Source organism: Heterocephalus glaber, unplaced genomic scaffold (assembly GCF_053883595.1).
Source record: "Heterocephalus glaber isolate CG9 unplaced genomic scaffold, H.glaber_assembly_v1.0 deba00001481, whole genome shotgun sequence".
Lineage (NCBI taxonomy): Eukaryota > Metazoa > Chordata > Mammalia > Rodentia > Bathyergidae > Heterocephalus > Heterocephalus glaber.
Window position 1 is genome coordinate 46,629,283 of NW_028258317.1, and position 18,985 is coordinate 46,648,267.

Here is an 18,985-nt window from a genome sequence, read left to right on the forward strand (position 1 = left end):
CTGTTTGTGACAGTGAGGTATTGAGATCCCCCACTATGAATGTATTAGTGCTTATTTGATTTTTCATGTCCTTTAGTATTTGTTTTATATAGTTTGGCACACTAGTGTTTGGTGCATATATGTTTATGATTGTCATCTCTTCCTCTTGGATTGTTCCCTTTACAGGGATGTGGTGTCATTCTTTGTCTCTCTTAATCAGTGTTGGTTTGAAATCCGCTTGATCTGCAAAGAGGATAGCTACTCCTGCTGTTTTTTGGGTTCATGTCGCATGGAGTATTGTTTTCCACCCTTTAACTTTCAGTCTATGAGTTTCTTTTTGAATTAAGTGTATTTCTTCTATGCATCATACTGTTGGATCTTGCTTCTTGACCCATTCTGCCAGTCTATTTCTTTTGATTGGTGAATTGAGACCATTAGCATTGATGGTTACAACTGATACATATTGTCTTATCATTGTCATGACTTTTTCTTTTTGTTGGATTCTCCCCATTTGCATTTAATTTTTTGTCATGCCTGATGGATCCATTTTGCTGGGCTTCCTGGGGTTTTGATCTTCGTCTTTTCCTAGGAAATTGTCTAAAATTTTTTGGAGTGCTGGTTTGGTATTCATGAAGTTCCTAAGGTGCTCTTTGTCATGCAAGTATCTTATTTCTCCATCAATTTTGAAAGATAGTTTTGCAGGGTACATCAATCTGGGTTGGAGGCTATTTTCCTTTAGGGCTTCGAATACGTCTCTCAAAGGTCTTCTTGCCTTGAGGGTTTGCATTGAGAAGTCTGCTGTGATTCTGATGAGTTTTCCTTTGTATGTGAATTGTTTCTTTTCTCTAACTGCTTGTAAAATTTTGTTCTTCTGTTGTGTTTCTGGAATCTTTTAACTATTATTTGCCTATGTGTAGATTTTTTTGATCAAGTCTATTTGGAGTCCTATATGCCTCACTTATCTGTATGTCAAGTTCTTTTCCCCTTCTTGGGAAGTTTTCTATCACTTCAGTGAATTTTTTTTATATCATCTGCACTCTCTCCTGTTTCTTCATTGACTCTGATCAGTCTTATGTTATTCTTCTTTATGTCATCTAGCAGTTGCTGGATTGATTTTTCATGGTCCCTTACTATTTTAAAGAGATTTTTCTTTTCCTGGTCACTAACTGCAATTTTATCATCTATATATGAAATTCTGTCCTCACATTGACTCATTCTGCTGCATAAACTTTCAATGGAGTTTTTAATCTCCTGGAAATCTTTTTGCATCTGTTTTATGGATTCCATTTTTTTCCTATTTTGGGATTGGCTCATGTTCCTCAGCTCTTCTATTTTTTTTATCTGTGTCCTCTCTAAATTTATGAATCTTGTCTTGCACTATGGGCACCATCTTTGCTGTTATCTGAGAAATTATTTCTAATTTCATTTTTTCCAGATCCTCTTTTATTTCCAGTTCAGGGAGTCCAGGTGGTTGAGTATCAGATTGTTCCATCTCCTTTTCCTTTGGGTTTGCTGTAGGTGATCTGGAAGTCTTGTGTGTTTTTTTTTTTGGTACTGGGAATCGAACTCGGGACCTTGTGCTTGTGAGGCAGGCGCCAGAACCACTGAGCTAAATCCCGGGCTGGAAGTCTTGTTTTGAGACTTGTTTATGTGTCTTCTCATTTCAAGGGGCGGGATGGGGAACATGTTGTGTGCTGCTGGCACCCGTAAGGCTCACCTCCTTGGCCCTGGGGGTGGTGGTAGCATTTCCTGAAATGCTCCTCCTCAGCGCTGGGGGCAGCTCTACTCCTCGACACTTGGGGTCATGGTATGGTGGCCCAGAAGACTCCTGCTTGGCACTGTGGACAGCTCTGCTTCTGGGTGCTGGGGGTGGTCTCTCCTTCAAAAATTTGCAAAAGCTGTCTTTGCATTTTTCTTCAATTCTATTTTTTAAAATTCTTTTTCCCTGGGCTGGGGATTTAGCTCAGTGGTTCTGGCACCTGCCACACAAGCGTAAGGTCCCAAGTTCAATCCCTGGTACCAAAAAATAAATAAATAAAGATTTTATAAAATTCTTTTTCCTTCCTTTTCTTCCTCCTCCCTCCATATCTCATTCCTCTTCCAATTTGAAAAAGATTGCCCTACTTCCTATGATCTGTCTTGTATTTTGCTCTTTATATCTTGAGCTTCTCATATAAGAGAAATGATGTGATATTTAAATTTGTATGTCTCATTTATTTCACTTAACATTATGTTCTCGAGGTGCATCCATTTACCTACAAATAGTTTAAGTTTATCCTTCTTTATTGGAGAGTAGTATTCCATTGTATATAAATACCACACTTGGTTTATCCATTTGCCTGTTGATGGACATATAGGCCATTTTCAAGATTTAGCTATTGTGAATTATGCTATTATAAACATAATTATGCATGTATCACTGTAATATGATGACTTTAACTCTTTTGGGAAGATACCTAGAAGTGGAATAGGTGGGTAAAATGGAATTTCTATTTTTTAGTTTTTGAGAAATCTCTATACTAATCTCTGTAGTGGTTGTACTAGTTTACATTCCCACTAACAAGTAGAAGAATTTCTTTTTCCCTGCAGCCTGGCTGGCATTTTTTATTATTTGATTTCTTGATGAAGACCAGTCTTTCTAGAGTAATACGGACTCTCAGTGTTGTTTTAATTTGCATTTTAATGGCCAATGATGTTGAACACTTTTTCATGTACTTATTGGCCATTTGTACTTCTAAGAAGTGTCTGTTAATTTCATTTGCCCATTTTTGATTGAGTCTTTTATTTTGGTGAGTACAATTTTTATGAGTTCTTCATATATTGGAGATATTAGTCTTCCATCTGAGGAATAGCTGGCAAAAATCCTCTCCCATTCTGTAGGTTGTCTCTTTACCTTGGTGGTCGTTTCCTTTGATGTGCAGAAGTTAAAATTTCATATGTTCTCATTTATTGATTCTTAGTTTTATTTCCTGTGCCACTGGGGTTCTGTTCAGAAAGTCTTTGCCTAAGCCTGTGTCTTTAACAGTTTTACCTATTTTATCTTCCAGCAGATTAAGTGTTTCTTTTTAACATTTCAATCTTTGATTCATTTTGATTTTAGTTTAGAACATGGTAAGATATGTGGGTTTAGACTCAATCTTCTGCATGTGGTTAGTCAGTTTTTCCAACACCTCATTAAAGAGGCTGTCTTTCCTGGGAGAACTATTCTTGAGACACGAATATTTTATTTCTGACAGGGCTGATCCTGGACAGATCGCTTCATCTTGCTTAGTACTTCCAGTTCTGTTACTACTTCTGTTTAGACACCCAGCAAGATATTAAATTACACTGATTTCCATGATTGACCTGCGAGGTAATCAGGTTAAGTTATTACAGAGTTCACATTGTCACATAGTTATAAAACGTTGCTTTCTAACTTTATCTTGTAGGCTAAGGGAAAGATGTGTTTGATGATAGGTATTATGACTAGAGAAGTAATAGTAGTAATTTTATCTCTCATTTATTTTGTGCTTTTAACTTTTTTTTTTTACATATGATGCTTTCCCCTAACAATTCCCAAGTTCACCAAGGCAGATATTTGGTTTCCATTTAACAGAGCAGAAACTGACAGAGTCTTAGTAAGTGATATTACTGGAGGGTCTTAAAAGGCACCATACCTATTCAGTTGATAATCTATTTGGATGCATTATGTGAACCCAAATTCAAAATATTCATTTTGATACTGTCTTTGATGATTTCTAACTCTGTAGCAACCCTGACAATTTTCTTGACTTTTCTATCACTTGGATGACCCCCATTTTAAAAGTCATTTCTTTGTGAATTATAAAAAGCACACTTACGAGTCAACTTTTCCATTGCTGCCTCCTGAATTGCTGTTATTATTATTTAATGAAATGTTCTTGTCTCCACTTTGCTGAGAGTACTGTGCAGAGTGTGTAACTTTGCAGGACTGCTGTTTCTGTTATGACAGAGCTTCAGATTCTAATACTTCAAGCAACAAACACTCGTCAAAGATTGCTCTAATCAGAATTCCTAATGTTTAGAATTTTAAGCTCTCCGTTATCTTTGAGGGTTTGAAGGGAAACATATTTTCTCCCTCCAACGTCATCTTCCTATATCAATTACTTCCAGGGCACCCGTGAGATGCTTGTCTTAATTTTGAGTTGTTGGCATATTCTCTTCTGAAGCTAAAAGGGATAAAAATTGATGAGAATAAGTCTGGGGTATCTCTGATATAATGACTTTGATTTGGTTGAATTTAACATTTTTGAACACTGGGCTGGTTTTCAGCTAAGTATGAAGACAAGGAGAAACATGCTTTCTTGTATTTTCTTAAGTGGTATCTGTTTAATTTTGTGGACATAAATAGAAAGAACCTAGGGGAAACTGTATTTACATTTATAAATGTAATACATTTATAAATATAATAACCAGAGAAAGAGCTTTAAAAATGGATGGAAATAGTTTCATGTATGAGAGGTAAAGTATCAATTCTTACATTTAAGTTAAACAGTTTCTAAAAAGATAGATGGGCTCAGTCTCTCTCCTGTGTTCTATAAAGCAAAATAATACCAACTGCCACAGTCTTTATAATAGCTGATGTTCATTATGTGCTAACCAGATTCTAGGCAGTGTGCTGAGTTCTGTCCTCCTTCACCTTGTACAGTGACTGCCACTCCTTTCCTTACTGTATGGATATGGAAGCTGGTGGAGAGCATTTCAGAAATGTACTCAGGTTCACAGAGCTGAGAGATGGAGCAGGACTCTCATGCATCAGTATTGGCCACTTTTTTCACTGCATAGTGCTAGTTCTCTATTTCATCCCACCATTGCAATTCTTTTCATAAATACTGCAAGAAGTGAAAATGAATTACATCTACAGGTCAGGCAGACCATGCATTTATTTTCTCAGTTTATCAATTCAATAATTATATTTATCTCCTCCACTATACTGAAACATTTTCTTTGTATTTCCATGTTTTTTTGTCTTTACTTCATTTAGTCCCTCACCAGTCTTTTAGACAGTATGGTACTGATGAAAAATAGAAATATCAGTTAATCAAACAAAACAGAATTTGGAAATAGATCTGATGAACATAAATATTTGATATAAGATATAAAGCAAGATTTTCAAAGCAGTGAGGCAGGGAAAGAGAATTTCTGTCCATCTCTCCTTCCAGGTTATGTCACTAAATCTCATGGTCCCATGTTTTATAGAGTAGCTGACAGCATAGACACTGGAGCCAGAATGCCTGGGTCTAAGTACCAGCCCTACCATTATTAAATGGACAAGTTACTGAAACTGTCTTAGTTTACTCATCTTTAAATGAAAATTTTCTTAGGACCTACTTCACAGGGGTGCGTTCGGATTACATGAGCAAATATATCAAAGTACCTAGGCCTGGATCTAGTACATAATATATATTATATGTGTTTAGCTATTCTTATTTTATATATACAGTATTAGGTAATGTATGTGGATTATGTCATCCACACGGAAGAGCAATTAGGTTGTTGCATGATTAGAGGTTAGGATGAGATTTACCAAAAAACTATTTCCAGTAATTTTGTTTACTTCTTTCATGCTGTTTCATTTTTAGGGCATTGCTCCCAAGTTAGAGTTTTCTACAAGGACAGCCATCCGAGAATGTGTGTTTCTACATAGAAACAGATTTCTTGTAAGTATAAGAAAAAGCACAGTGATATAAATGACAGAATTTTCTCCACAAATTTCAAGATTTTTAGCCTGAACTCAGTTTACCAAGTTTAGATGCAAGTGAACAGATAGAAACCTGGAAAGTTTTTGCTCGGCTTGAATTTCTATATTCAAACCATTTGCTCAGCCTATCACATTCTGGTGAGTATGTGGGCATATAGTATTGGCTATGAGTGGTTGGTAAGGTAGATTAGGGTGATTCAGATGCTAAAATCCCAAGTTTTAGGCTAGTTTTTGTTGTTATTGTTCTGTTGCTTTTTTTTTGGTACCAGGGATCGAACTCAGGTCCTTGTGCAGCAGGCGGCGAAACCACTGAGCTAAATCCCCGGCCCTTTTGTTGCTTTTATTGATCTTATGAAACATAGTGTTTCCGACTCTCTTTTGTTGGAACTGACACTCGGTTGCATTTGTGGTCCATCTCTGTTAAGCTTGAAAGGTCTTAGGATATCCATGCACATTACCTTTGTTTTATTCTCTTCTTCAACTTTAATTTCCCTCCACCCTGATTTCTCTTTTCTTTTTCCTTAATATATATAATTTTATAGCTATTTGAATTTCTTTGTAAAACAAGATGGAGGAGTGAAGATAAATTGTAAAGCTTCTTTAAATATTTTAGGATAAGATTGAATAAAATTAATAAGAAAAACAAAATGCTTATCCCAAATCTCACCTGTGGTCCTGGAAAATACCTTGAAAATATGGGCTGTGAGTTAAGGAATGCGTAATGAGAAGGACCACTAATCTGTGAAATATATCAATTTTTCTGGTGTATTAATTTTTCTGGTGTATTAATTCATAAGAGACTAGTAATTAATTTGTTTTTTTGGTACCGGGGATCGAATTCGGGTCCTTGTGCTTGCGCAGCAGGTGGCGAAACCACAGCTAAATCCCCGGCCCAAGCAAATTTAGATTTTTTTTTTCCTTTTGGTACCAGGGATTGAACTCGGGACCTTGCGCTTGCAAGGCAGGTGCTGGAACCACTGAGCTAAATCCCCGGCCCTAGTAATTAATTTTAAGGATGACAATAGCTGCTTTTTAACTTCTTATATAGTCTCTGTTCTCTTTGATTTATTTGTGTTTACAGTAATTTTTCAGTCTATTTTTCTCTTCCATTCTACCATTTTAATATTTTACATTTTCAAACTTTTAACCTCCCCTCCCCTGTACTGGGAATCAAACTCAGGACCTTGCGCTTGCCAGGCAGGTGTAGCACCACTAAAGTACATCCCTGGCTCGAACTTTTAACTTTTTAAATGAATAATTTTTATTTTTTTCTTATAAGAAAAGTACCATGTTATTTTAGAAAATACAGATAAGCAACAAAAGACAAGATAAAAAGGTCACTTGGCATTCTTACCACTTAGAGAAGAGCATGGCTAATTTTTTGTACACACTAATATTCTGTACACAAAACCACACTTTTTATATTAAAAGATTGAGGTCATATTACTACAAATCATTTTCTACCCTTACTATGTCGTGAACATTTCCTCATTCCCTTAAATATTTTTCAGCCAAGAGCTTTTTTCTTTTTGCTTTTTTTTCCAGTACTGCATATCGAACTCAGAACCTTGCACTTTCAAGGCAGGCACGGTCCCACTGAGCTAAATCTCCAGCCCCAGCCAGGAGCTTTTTTGTGGCTTTATAGTATTGCATTTTATGGAAGTGCCGTGATTTATTAGGCCAGTCAAAGAAAGAGAAACTTAGAAGAGCAGCTTCTCCCTCTATGGCTAGGGAAGCAAAAGGAAGAGCTTAGGTCACCAAGATTGTAGAGGTTTGAAGAGACCCCACAGAAATGGAACCCGGACCTCTGGGAAGGGGCTCTTTCCTGGGTGCTTCCTCAGGAATTCAGAGGAACTCGGATGAGCTGGAACTTGAACTCCAAGGAGAGCACTGCTCACTGCTGGTGCCGCAGGGGCTTAGAGGAAGGTTTTCCTGTGGGTTTGGACCCACATTTCTCATTAGGGGCCTTTGGGTAGCTGGAGCCAGTGTGTCTGAGAGGGTGCAGTGGCCGAGAGGGAGCAGTGAGGCTAGTTCTGGCATTATGGGGGCAAGCTTTCAACTGAAATCATCTACTCCTGTCCAGGTGAAGAGTGGTTGGTGGGGTGATGCCAGCAGGAATAGAATGCAGAACCGGAAGTAGCCAGTCCTATCCTCTCCAGCCTCACAATTTCCCTCTTAGTGCTCATAGCATGACTGGAAAAGTAAAAAGGGAGTTTGGAGAGTCCTTCCCTCAATATCATCATAGAGCTGAGGTGGGTTTGCAGCTGAGAGTCAACTGCTTACTCAATCCAACAGTTGGTTTCTAATTTTTAAACTACTTTAAGCATTTTTGTTCCTAGATGTGTGCTCACAGTTATTTACTATGATAAATTCTTAGAAGTAAAATTGCTGGACCCAGGTGTACCTGTCATTTTCTCTGTCTTAGGATCTATCATCTCCCTACCTCTGCATGCATATGTTCGTGTGTGTGTGTCATACTTTCTAACTTTGTCCTAATGCAAATAAATCTCACTTTTATTATTATATTGGAATATATTATACTATTAAGTTATAAATACTGGTGGTTTTAAGTTGAACTGGAAAAAAGACTAAGTAGAGAAATGCCTTCCTTAAGTTCATATTTTGTAAACCTGATATGGTCGATCTTCTGCCTTAGCTTTTAGAAGTTCAATTAAATACAGCTATATTCCTGACTGATGTTTTTATTTAAAAATAATCTTTCTTTTTTGGTTTCAGGAAGAAAGATATAAGTCACGAAGGCCTTTTTCAGCCTCATATGGACCAATAGTCCCCTTAAATAATACAAAGATGAAGCTGAAGGATAATAATCTTGACAGACTCCCCAAAGGCACGCAGTCCCAGGCACCCTCTCCATATTCCACCAGACATTCCTACCTGGACCAGCCAGCTGAATTGAACCTTGGAAATAACTTCAAATTCTCTGGAGAAAGGAGGCCTCCATTTGTAGTTAGACATGTGAGCCTAAAATTATTTTTCAGAGTACTTTGGAATGGTGACGATGTGGATGAGGGTGGAATAAAAGAATGTTGGGCCACAAAAACAAATGAGTATTATAGAGAATTCAAACTGAATAATAACTGTTGTTAAATTATGTTCACTTCTTAGAGAGTAAAACTCCTATAAAGGTATCTCATACAGAGAACTTGTCCAGTAAATGTCAACCATCCTCATTTTTTATTTTTGAAAATTGTTAATGGAATATGAAGACTACATACAATAACCCATCATTATTCAGAAGAGTTGGGGAACTGCCAGGAGTTAAAGATGTACAACAAAGGCTGAGACTTTACCAGTTGAAAGAAAATTGCTCCAATTTTCTTAAGGAGATTAGTGCTCAATGGCCATACTTAAAAACAGCCTCTATATTATTTTACATTCTTTATGAACACAGCTCCATGTTCTAGCTAGCAACTTACTCTCCAGAATATAAACTGTTGATAGCATGTTGACTTAGAGTCACACTAGTGGTGATGTTTATGTATTTAAACAGGCTAGGTGGTGTGGTAAGTCTCAAAGTCAAGGTGCTGTTGAGATAGATGACTGTATGTACAGAGTTGGCTAGATCTGGGCCTGGTGGCACATGTCTGTAATACCAGAACTTTGGGAGGCTGAAGCAAGAGGATCACAAATTTGAGCCCAGCCTGGGCATTGTAGGCTGGGATGTAGCTCAGTGTGATGGCTCTGGTTCAATCTCCAGTACCGAGAAAAATAAAAAAAGTTGATTTGTAGGTAGAACAGAGCTTTTTGGTTAGAAACTGTCAAATAACTATTTACAGATACTGTTGATTCATAGATACAGAAATATAGAACTTTGTGGCCTAAGTAAAGATATCTGGCAAAAATCTATCAACCAATCTTTAAACATGGTTCCATAAAAATATTGTTGACTTGAATTCACTGCACAGTCTGATTCATTCCATTCTGTGTATATTTTTGTAAAGTACTTTAGTCCATGCTATTATAGACTAAATAACCTTAAAATATGGTTAGATTTCTTAGAGATTGAAAACTTTCTTGATATTTCTTTTATTTAGCAAATTCAGTTTTTTCATGCCCCAAACTCTTTTATTAGTGATTTTACATATTAATTCTTTTACTTTACCAGATATCCTGATGATACATAACATTTCTTTAAGCAGAAGCATTAAAATTTAGAAGATCTGATGTTGTAAAGACTGTAAATTCAAATCAATATATTTCTTGAAGCCAGAATAGAGAGACAGTCTAAAAGGGGTTGTGAAAGTCCACAATGTCATTTGTGTCAATCACTTGCTGTCAGGGAAGACCTTGCTTAGGCCAGCACTGTTCATATTCTTTAGAAACATGACACTCTGTGCTGTTTTAAAAGATTGTGAAATAAAGCTTTGCTTGCTCTCTGTGCTTGATTCCTACCAGTTATTAGAATACAATGTGTATCCAGTGGTAGTTCTTTATGCTGATAGCCCATATCCTAATGTTCTAGCCTAATGAAGCCTCAGTGAAGAGCGGGATCAGTGGTTTCTCCATTGGGTATAACATGTAACATTCTTGGAGTCTATGATTTAAGTTATTTTTCAGCCTTCTCTTTTCCAACCTGAACAGTGATAGAGGAGGACAAAGCATGATGGGTGACGAGGAGAGGGTAACGCAAGCTACCATAGACTCAAGTCTTGTTTCTTTCTTTGACTTTCAGGTGGACAGTGCAAAGCCCTTTGGTGAGAATATATCAGAGCCTCATCCACAGAAGTCTAGAAGAAAATCTAAATTTTCAAACTTTCCATTTCCAATGAAAAGAGGTACTTTAGTTTCTTGCCATTTCTGTACATTTCTTCATGGGAACCAGTGTATCCTACTTACTATCTTTGATTCTGAGGAATCACAAGTTACACTGAAAACTGTGGGCCTAATTCCCAAGGACTCCCGTCTATGCTGCCCCCAAGAGTGTGCCGGGGGGCAGAGGCAGCTGAGAAGCCATGTATTTGGGAGTTCACCCAGCTCCAGAGGGGAGCTGTGTTGAGTAGTGAGAAACAGTGCCGTGGTTGCACTTGTTTCCTGGCTGGGCTGGAAAAGCCAAGAGCAGCTGTCCTGGTGAGAACTCCTTGCAAAAGCAGCATTGACAGCTAACAATTATTTTGTTTGCCATTTTTCTGAATGGGATAGGGCAGGAGATCGATGGCCATCAGGAGACATAATGTCTGCTGTACAGGATTCTGTGTCAGGGAAGAGGGAAGCCATTTCTACCTGAAGCAGTTATGTTAAGGGAGGGGGTCTCAAAATTTTAGATTTTAGGACCCTTTTAAATATTATTGAAGACCTCAAAGAGTTTTTTTATTGTTGATGTGAATAATGTGTATCAGTGTTCAGCATATCAGAAATTAAAGCTGAGAAATTTTAAAAAATATAATATATTAGCACAAATACACTTTTAGCCACCAGAATGGTGATGTTATGACTTGTTGTAGCTTTTGTTAGAATTGTGAGAGAATGAGAATGAAAGGCCAAATAATGTCTTAGTATAATTATGAAAACAGTTTTGACTTTGCACATTCTTGAAAGGTTTTGGGGACCCTGGGGAAGTTTCTGAACATTGAGTCATTGGGTTATGACATCTCCCAGAGGTCTTTAGTTTATGATTGAAATATGCAAATTGAGTTAATAGCGAAGGTTATGGGAACAAAGTTCATTCATTTCTGAACTTAACTAGAATTCTTAGGCTAGAAATAGATAGTGGTGGCCTCTTTTTCTTTGTCTCCTGGTAGTACTAGACTTGTGCCATTCTTTACAACAGAGTTCCCTAACTTAGGCTTACAGGTTTTCACTTGTAAGGGCTACAGAGTCTTTGAAGTAACTCAGGCTAGGGTTCTTAGGTCTTAGTGACTGTTTGAAAGCAGCTGACCAAGGACAGAGTATAGGATTGGAAGCAGAAAGTGCTTCATCACCTCTGACATTTAATTTAAATTCTGTGAATTAAAAATTACCCATATAACCTATAAAAGTATTGTCCTCCCTATTACAGTGAAATCAAGCAACAGCAAAGGACCTTTCTGGTAGGGGGACAAGTTGGGCTTAATGCTGACTTCAATATGGTGAGACTCATACATCACACTGGGCTTGGCCTTTGTCTTTTCTTAATCCTGGCAGGTAGAAAACTAAGGTTCCAGAGAGGTTACAATGTGTGTACAGGTCACACACCAAAGTTTTGGAGTACCTACGTTTAGTAGATGTTCAGACCTGGGCTTAGATCCTTGGAATACCTATAGCTTTCAAGCCAGACTTGCTTAGGTCACCTGTCGGCTCATTCATCCAGGCCTACGAGAGAATAAAGCAGTGCTTTTCAAGGTTGAATCACCCAGGGACCTTGTTAAACTACAGATTCTGATCAGCAGGGCTGGGTAGGGCCTGGGATCCTTTTCTAACAAGCTTCTGGGTGACACTGAATCTACAGTCCCATGGACTGCAGTTTGAGAAGCAAGGGAGCAAATGCCACCCCTTATGAGGGGGTGCTCAAAACCAGTAGCAAGGTGTAGAGGGCAGAGGGTAGGTTTGTGGCAATAGCTGTAAAGAGCCTTAGCACTGCCAATTTCCTGCCCAGCTTCGGGTAGGAGGGAGCTCCTGGGACAAAATGGATACTCACATTTTTGTATAGCCAGAGGATATGAAATTTTCCAGGGTTTAAAAACCCCATTTTATGTCTGTCTTCTTACTACCAGTGGTATGGAGGAATGAGCAGTTGAGGAAAAGTCCTTTGTGATTGCCTAAGCCCCAGTCACACTGAGGGAAGCCATGATGGTCTTATCATTGTCTTACAAATACTTATTTCAAAGGCGTTTTTTCCCCAATTTTGTCTCTTTTCTCTTACATGTTTTATTATTTCACTTTCTAGGAATCCATACCATTCTCTGGTAGTAGGTCTTCATGCTTCTCATAATTATTTATGGTAATCATAGTGATTTCCATTTTTGCTGTGTTATGTTTCCCTAAGCTCTTGTTTTTGTCTCAATATAACATCTGTGTCTACCTTGGAAAAATACACTCAGGAGCTGCTGCATAAATAGGATTCCACAAAAACCAAAAGAATGGCAGAAGAGGCAGAATATATGAATTTTGTGTTAAACCCACATTGCTTTCTTTTAGGCCCTGGGCACATTGTACAAATTTAGTTTATTGCTGCTTTAAGTCTGCTTAAGGATACTGAACTTATTGCTTCATTTTAGGTTTGCTTTTATCCTTCCTCCTTTCATCTGTGGCATAATTAAAAATAAAACCTCATTGTTGATCTCAAGAGGACAGAAAAACTCAGAGATAGAATGGAGTGACTCAAGGGAGATTTAATAGTGATAGTGTAACTTCCAAGGGAGCATTGAAGTTCTCTAAAAATTCATTCATTGTCTAAAATTTTTGTGCTGCTGTAGAATAAATGTAACAGCAGTTTTAGAGTTAACTGGTAATAATGAGTCATTCAAACACCTGTTCCTCTTTCTTCTAGCTTCTTCTCTTGACAGTCCTGCAGCAAACGTAAAGGTAATTTTAGAAGTAGCATTTGTAGAATGATTTATTTCTAGTTATATGTCAATTATTGTGCATTCTGCAGTTAACAGTGGAAAATTTATTTCTAGCTAGTGCTGTTTACATGATATTGCTTTAGTTTAACTAGGGTTTATGTAAAGAAGGTGCACACGTTCCACTGTATACTTTGCTTTGGGGCTTATTGGTTTGCTCCCCTTTTATCACTTGTAGGATGAATTACCAAGGAGTATGTATGTAGGCCCAATAACTACTTTATCAGTAGTGACTTTCATTGTTTTTTCTCTAATGGAAAACCTTGTATACGTAGAGGTGGTAAATGACTTATTCTTGAAGTTTGATCAGTTGTTTGTCAATGTTACAATGTGAAAATAGATATATACCAAGAAAATTGAGTATACTATGTTTCTTATGTCATAGTACTGAAATATTTTGTTTAAAATTATCTTTTCCCCGGGCCAAGGATTTAGCTCAGTGGTTTCACCGCTTGCTGCGCAAGCGCAAGGACCTGAGTTCGATCCCCGGTACCAAAAAAAAAAATCTTTTCCCAGACCCGATAATCCCTTGACCTCAGAAATCAAAGCTCAGAGTATGAGTTAACTTGGCTCATTAATATATGGCAAATGTACAGACTTTTTTTTTGGTACCGGGGATCAAACTCAGGTCCTTGCGCTTGCAGAGCAGGCGGCAAAACCACTGAGCTAAATCCCCGGCCCCTAGACTTTTGATTATTTTTCCTTGATCTCAACTCCTGAGCGTTTTGTTTCTAGTCCTCTGTACTGTAGCCCTATATCTCTGTGGCATATATTCTATCATCTTACCTCCATTTCTCTTCCTTCTCCTACCCCTACTCTAACTCTAAATTAAGCAAAGCAAAAACAAACAACCCCCCAAACCCCAAACAAACAAGTAAACAAACAACGACAACAAAACAAAACAGAAAACTACAATTAAAGACTACTACACATTGTCATTCAGGTTATCAGAGAACCAGATGAACGGATTATTTTAAGGAACGAGTCACCATCACCTTTAGATTCGAGTAATTTTGGAAAGTCCTCATCCTATAACCAAGGGGATGCTGATTTCCACTGGGAAACTTCATTTGCCAGCTGCCAACATTCCAGATCTCCCAGCTCTCTGGATCAGCTTCCACTTGGAGAAAGGTCAGCAGCAAGCACTTGTCTCTGCTTGAAGAGAGCACTGTGGCCTGGCAGGAGCAGAGCCTCATCACTTTAGTGTGTTTTCTTAGCAATATTTAGATGGTGATACCTTCATGGAAAAAATGACTTCTTTGTGAAAAGCACCCAAAAGTCAGAGTTGAGTCTCTTCTCTGGAAAGCATGTTTCAGGATGTTTGTTGTAAATATGATAGATACCTAACTGATATATAATCTATCTATCTACTATTTACACATTTTTATCTGTCCTAAAATTTTTAACTGAATTTTTTGGTTTTACTGGTATGAAAATGTTCCTTGTAGAAAATTTACAGACCAACAAAAAGGAGTAGGAAAAGAAATCACTCATATTCTTAGTACCCAAAGTCAAATGTTATTAACATATGAGTGTATTTTTATTTTCTAGACACATGGTTTCTTGGTTTGTCTACATTATTACCTCAGATGATAAAAACAAAACACGTTTGCATTTGTCTGGAGGGAGACTAGGCCAGAGAATGAGAGCAGGAATCTTTATTTGCCAAACTGCTCCCCAGTAAGGAAACCAACCAGTTTGCTTGAGTCTGACCTGTGTTAGCCCCAAAAGTCCTTCATTCAGGGAAACTCTGAGTATCATGCAAGTCAGAATAGGTGGTCCCTTTTGCTCCAGAGAAGTGGCACTGAAAACAAAAGACAGCTGTTTTGAATAAGGGATGCTTTTCTCTGCATTACTAATGATGAAAATAAGAAGTCCTCATGCCAAAGTAGCACGTTACTTACAAAGAGACTCATTGTAAATATATTCCAGAACCAGAGTGGCCCTGTAATTTTAATAGGAATTATATTTTGAAGTAGATTAAGAAAGTGGCAATCCATTTTTAGTGGGGTTTTTTTTTTTTTTGGTACCAGGGATAGAACTTGGGTCCTTGCGGTTGCACAGCAGGTGGCAAAACCACTGAGCTAAATCCCCAGCCCTGTTTTTAGTGTTTTTAAGAATTAATAGAATAACTGTATCAAAATGTTAAATCACTCAAAACCTGATCAAATATTTCAATAAAATATTAATATGTGGTGAATTTTTAATCATTTACTTTACTGGAAAATAGCATCACATCCATTTGAAAAATCAGCTTTGGCACACAGAAAAGGGTGGTCTGAGATACATTGGTACCCCTCTATGCCTAGCCTCTATGCCCTCCTGGCTTACACTTTTCCTACCAGCCTGGAACTCAGAAGTTGGCAAAGTAGGGAAGATTATTCTGGATTCAAAGACTTATAATTAATTGATTTTTAAATGAGGAATGGAAAGAATCTTCAACTGGCAGTGACTGGGAAATTAGGGCCCTAGTGCTCATCTGTCTCTTTTAAGTGCTGTATGATCTCACACAAATATTCAACTTTTTAGATTTCAATTTCCTCAACTTTAAAATTAATGCAGTGATCAAAGGTTTATCTTCTTTCAGCATGAGACTACTTCTCTGTTCCCGGAAGTAGGGAAAGCCCAGTCTCTCAAACTCCTTAGAAACAGTACAGCAAGTTTTTCTGAGACATTGAATTGATTGTGCACTTACTGGGCAACTATTATGTGCAGTGTGCATGATTGTGACATGTTTTTGCTTTCCAGTGGCTTACTCACTAGATGAGAAGGTAGACATAACCTCATCCCACTAAATATCAAGTGGATTGGGGTATGCACTCAACAGAAGCACAATCCAAATGCAGGGGAAAGAAGTGCAGAAGGAGAGTAATTCCATCAGAAGGGAGATCTGGGAAGGTCTTATTTCTCCTTAAATCAGCTAGATGATTTATGCATCCATTCACCCAGCCTTTTATGGGTGTCCTTAGGCAGTGCACAGGTGACTGTCACCTCTGCTTGGCAGAAAAATTGCTTCATGTTTATGAAGTCATAATCAATTGGGGTTGGAATTATGTGTGTGTGGACTCTCCATGGTCCAATGAGTATCTCAGAAGAGCAGGATTGATAATCAGTCTGTTAGGGGTGAAACAGAAACACTAATATTTAACACATTTCTTCTGATTTCTTGAGAATATGCAACTCAGCACAGAATGGGAGAGATAGAAGTACACAAACAGCTTTCAATAGGGCGGTGCTTCTTGAATAGTACAGATGAATACTATGGGACTATAAATAAGGAAGTTGGCACTTCTAGTGTGTTTTATGGAGGACGTGACAATTTTTGTGGGCTCTAGAGAGAGGAGATTGGTTTATGATAGAAATTTGTGGAGGTGAGGGATGGGAGGAAAAAAGGCAGGGCAGGGTCAGCTTCTAGTAGTCAGATGAATTTGGGGGAGTAGTGGGTGCCAGGGCGTAAGGGTCCGAGGGGGGACCTTGGAAGACAAGCTGAGGAGTTTGCTTAGAAGGAAGTAGGAAGCTTTGAAAGTTTAGTCACAGGCGCTGGCACAGGTAACTTTAGGGAGATTATTCTGATTGCAGACCAGTAATTTATTAGTTATCTCTGATGAGATTGCAGATGCTGTGTGCCCAAAGTCACTATTTTTTTCCATAGTCACTTTAAACAGATAACCTTGGACCTATTTGGACTATGGCTTTATAAATAAAGCCATGATCCACTATGACAAAGACTAACATGTCCCACCACTGCCCTGTCTTTCATCCCAAAAAGTCCTGGGAAGCCCCCGAGTCCTGAACAAATCAAGAATTTTAACTCCAAAGGAGTGTTCCCAGAGATAGTATATTTAAGACAGCTGTTTTGAATGAAGAATGTGTACTTTATGTGCCTGGAGAAGATTTCACTCCCCCTTGACTTTAGAGTGATCACCAAGGCAGGCTTCTGGAACACCCAGGGTCCCCACTCTTCTGCTCTTTTCACATCAGCATTGTAAGGACCATCCTTGTGCCCAGATCACACCCTGGAGATTCTGCTAGCTTGAAGTCCTTAAGGGCCAAGGTGACAGAGATGAATTGGGAGACAAATTTTGGAGTGAGAATCAGCCCCAAGGTTTTAATGGAAGAAATACGAAGTCATTTATCAGGACCTTTATCAGGAAAAGTGGTAGTCCCAAAGGAGGGAAGAGCACTCTCAAGCCCGCCCCTCACCTCCACTGTTTGGATAGCATCAGATAACTTCAGCACACACCATCATGCTTCCTTCTGCACAAAGAGAAAGTGAATGATGTGGTGAAACTAAAATGAAGATACTGCACTGCTCCTGACTGTTGGCCCATTGTTTTCAAAGACTAGGTTCTCAAATGTAGAAAAGACTGTGCATACCACACAGATGTATGCATTTATAGTATATGCAAATATATACATTTACATTGGCTTCAAATGTAGAAATTGCTTTGGTACTTTCAAAACCTATGAAAAAGTATATAGTGTCTAGCTGGTGGCTACTTGTAAATATTAACTTTATAACTTCAAAATGTGTGTGTCTTCTTAGACATTATTAGAGGAGTATAGAAATGATATATGTGGTCTTTTCTTAAGCACAGTAGTGCTTTAGAGAATGCTTTCATTTTGCCATGAGTTGTTTTCCTGGGTTGGTAATGGATTTGTACAGAGCCAGTCCTATTTTTGGTCTCCCTGGAAACCAGTGGAACATGCTCATTGTAGACAGTTGTGATGGGAGGACAGATGGGACTGGAATCATGGAGAGGGGTAGCCACACAAGGGGTCATTAGTATGGTGGTCATAACAACAACTCAATTCCCAATGTGCCTGCCATTTCCAATGTTTTTCATACATTAGTAGAAGAGAATGATTTAATCTGAATTATTAAAATTCTTCAGGCATTTTAAGGAAACAGTATCTGTGATTTTCATTAGCAAATTGCTATGTACATTTTAATATTAGTTATACTTCAGAATTTAGGATTTGGTTCTCACCTCTCTCCTGAATATAAATGAATGAATGAATGAATGAATGATTCAGTAATCAAGAAATATCTTTTAAATACCACTGTGGTATTCAATACCAACTATGCCCTGGGATGAACTATTAACCAAAGAGTCTCAGTCTCAATTTCAGAAATTCATTAACCAGATAATGACAAAATTCCCCGCTGGAAGAAATAGATGACCGAGGTATATGTGAATATAATTCCAAATGCAGGTGAGTAGTTGATCTCTGCAGATGAGGACTCAGGAAGGACTTTCCTGAGAAATTAGCAATTGAACTGAGTCCTGAAAGGTGAGCAGGAGTTAATGAGAGTAGGCTAGGGATTGGGAAGTGGCAACATTACAGGTAGAGAGCAGTGTTAACAATGCCTATGAAAAGGGCATTAACCAACTATGCTGTTAAGTTTGAGGTCCAGGTGGCCTAAAGTAAATGAGATATAAAATAAAATCCTTGCAGTAGAAAATAGCAGATTAATTTTTATATGAAAACTTAGGGATTAAAATTTTTAATGTGAAAGCAGGATTTGTTCATTAGAGAAATAGCTGAAAAACACAGTAAGGTCCAAAGAAAAGAATAGCTCATAGCCAGACACCCAAATACAAAGCATTTTTAACATGTTGGTTATTTTTATTCCCCACTGCTTTTCTTTTTCTTTTTTTAATTTAACACTGCTTCACATGTTTTATTTTGTTGTACATTCTTGTAGAACCAGTTTCATTTTTCC

The 18,985-nt window shown here is 37.9% G+C and overlaps 1 protein-coding gene across 3 annotated transcripts in view; it reads left to right on the plus strand.

Annotated features, from left to right (window-relative positions):
• The window catches only part of Spata6l (spermatogenesis associated 6 like), a 101,523-nt gene that overhangs the window by 58,194 nt on the left and 24,344 nt on the right, over positions 1-18,985 (plus strand). For all 3 annotated transcript variants that reach the window (XM_087184002.1, XM_021252788.2, XM_087184001.1), the window contains 5 exons: positions 5,580-5,657; positions 8,435-8,674; positions 10,392-10,494; positions 13,185-13,219; positions 14,201-14,388. In XM_087184002.1, coding sequence (XP_087040128.1) covers positions 5,580-5,657; positions 8,435-8,674; positions 10,392-10,494; positions 13,185-13,219; positions 14,201-14,388 — 644 coding nt within the window. The remainder of the gene's footprint in view (positions 1-5,579; positions 5,658-8,434; positions 8,675-10,391; positions 10,495-13,184; positions 13,220-14,200; positions 14,389-18,985) is intronic.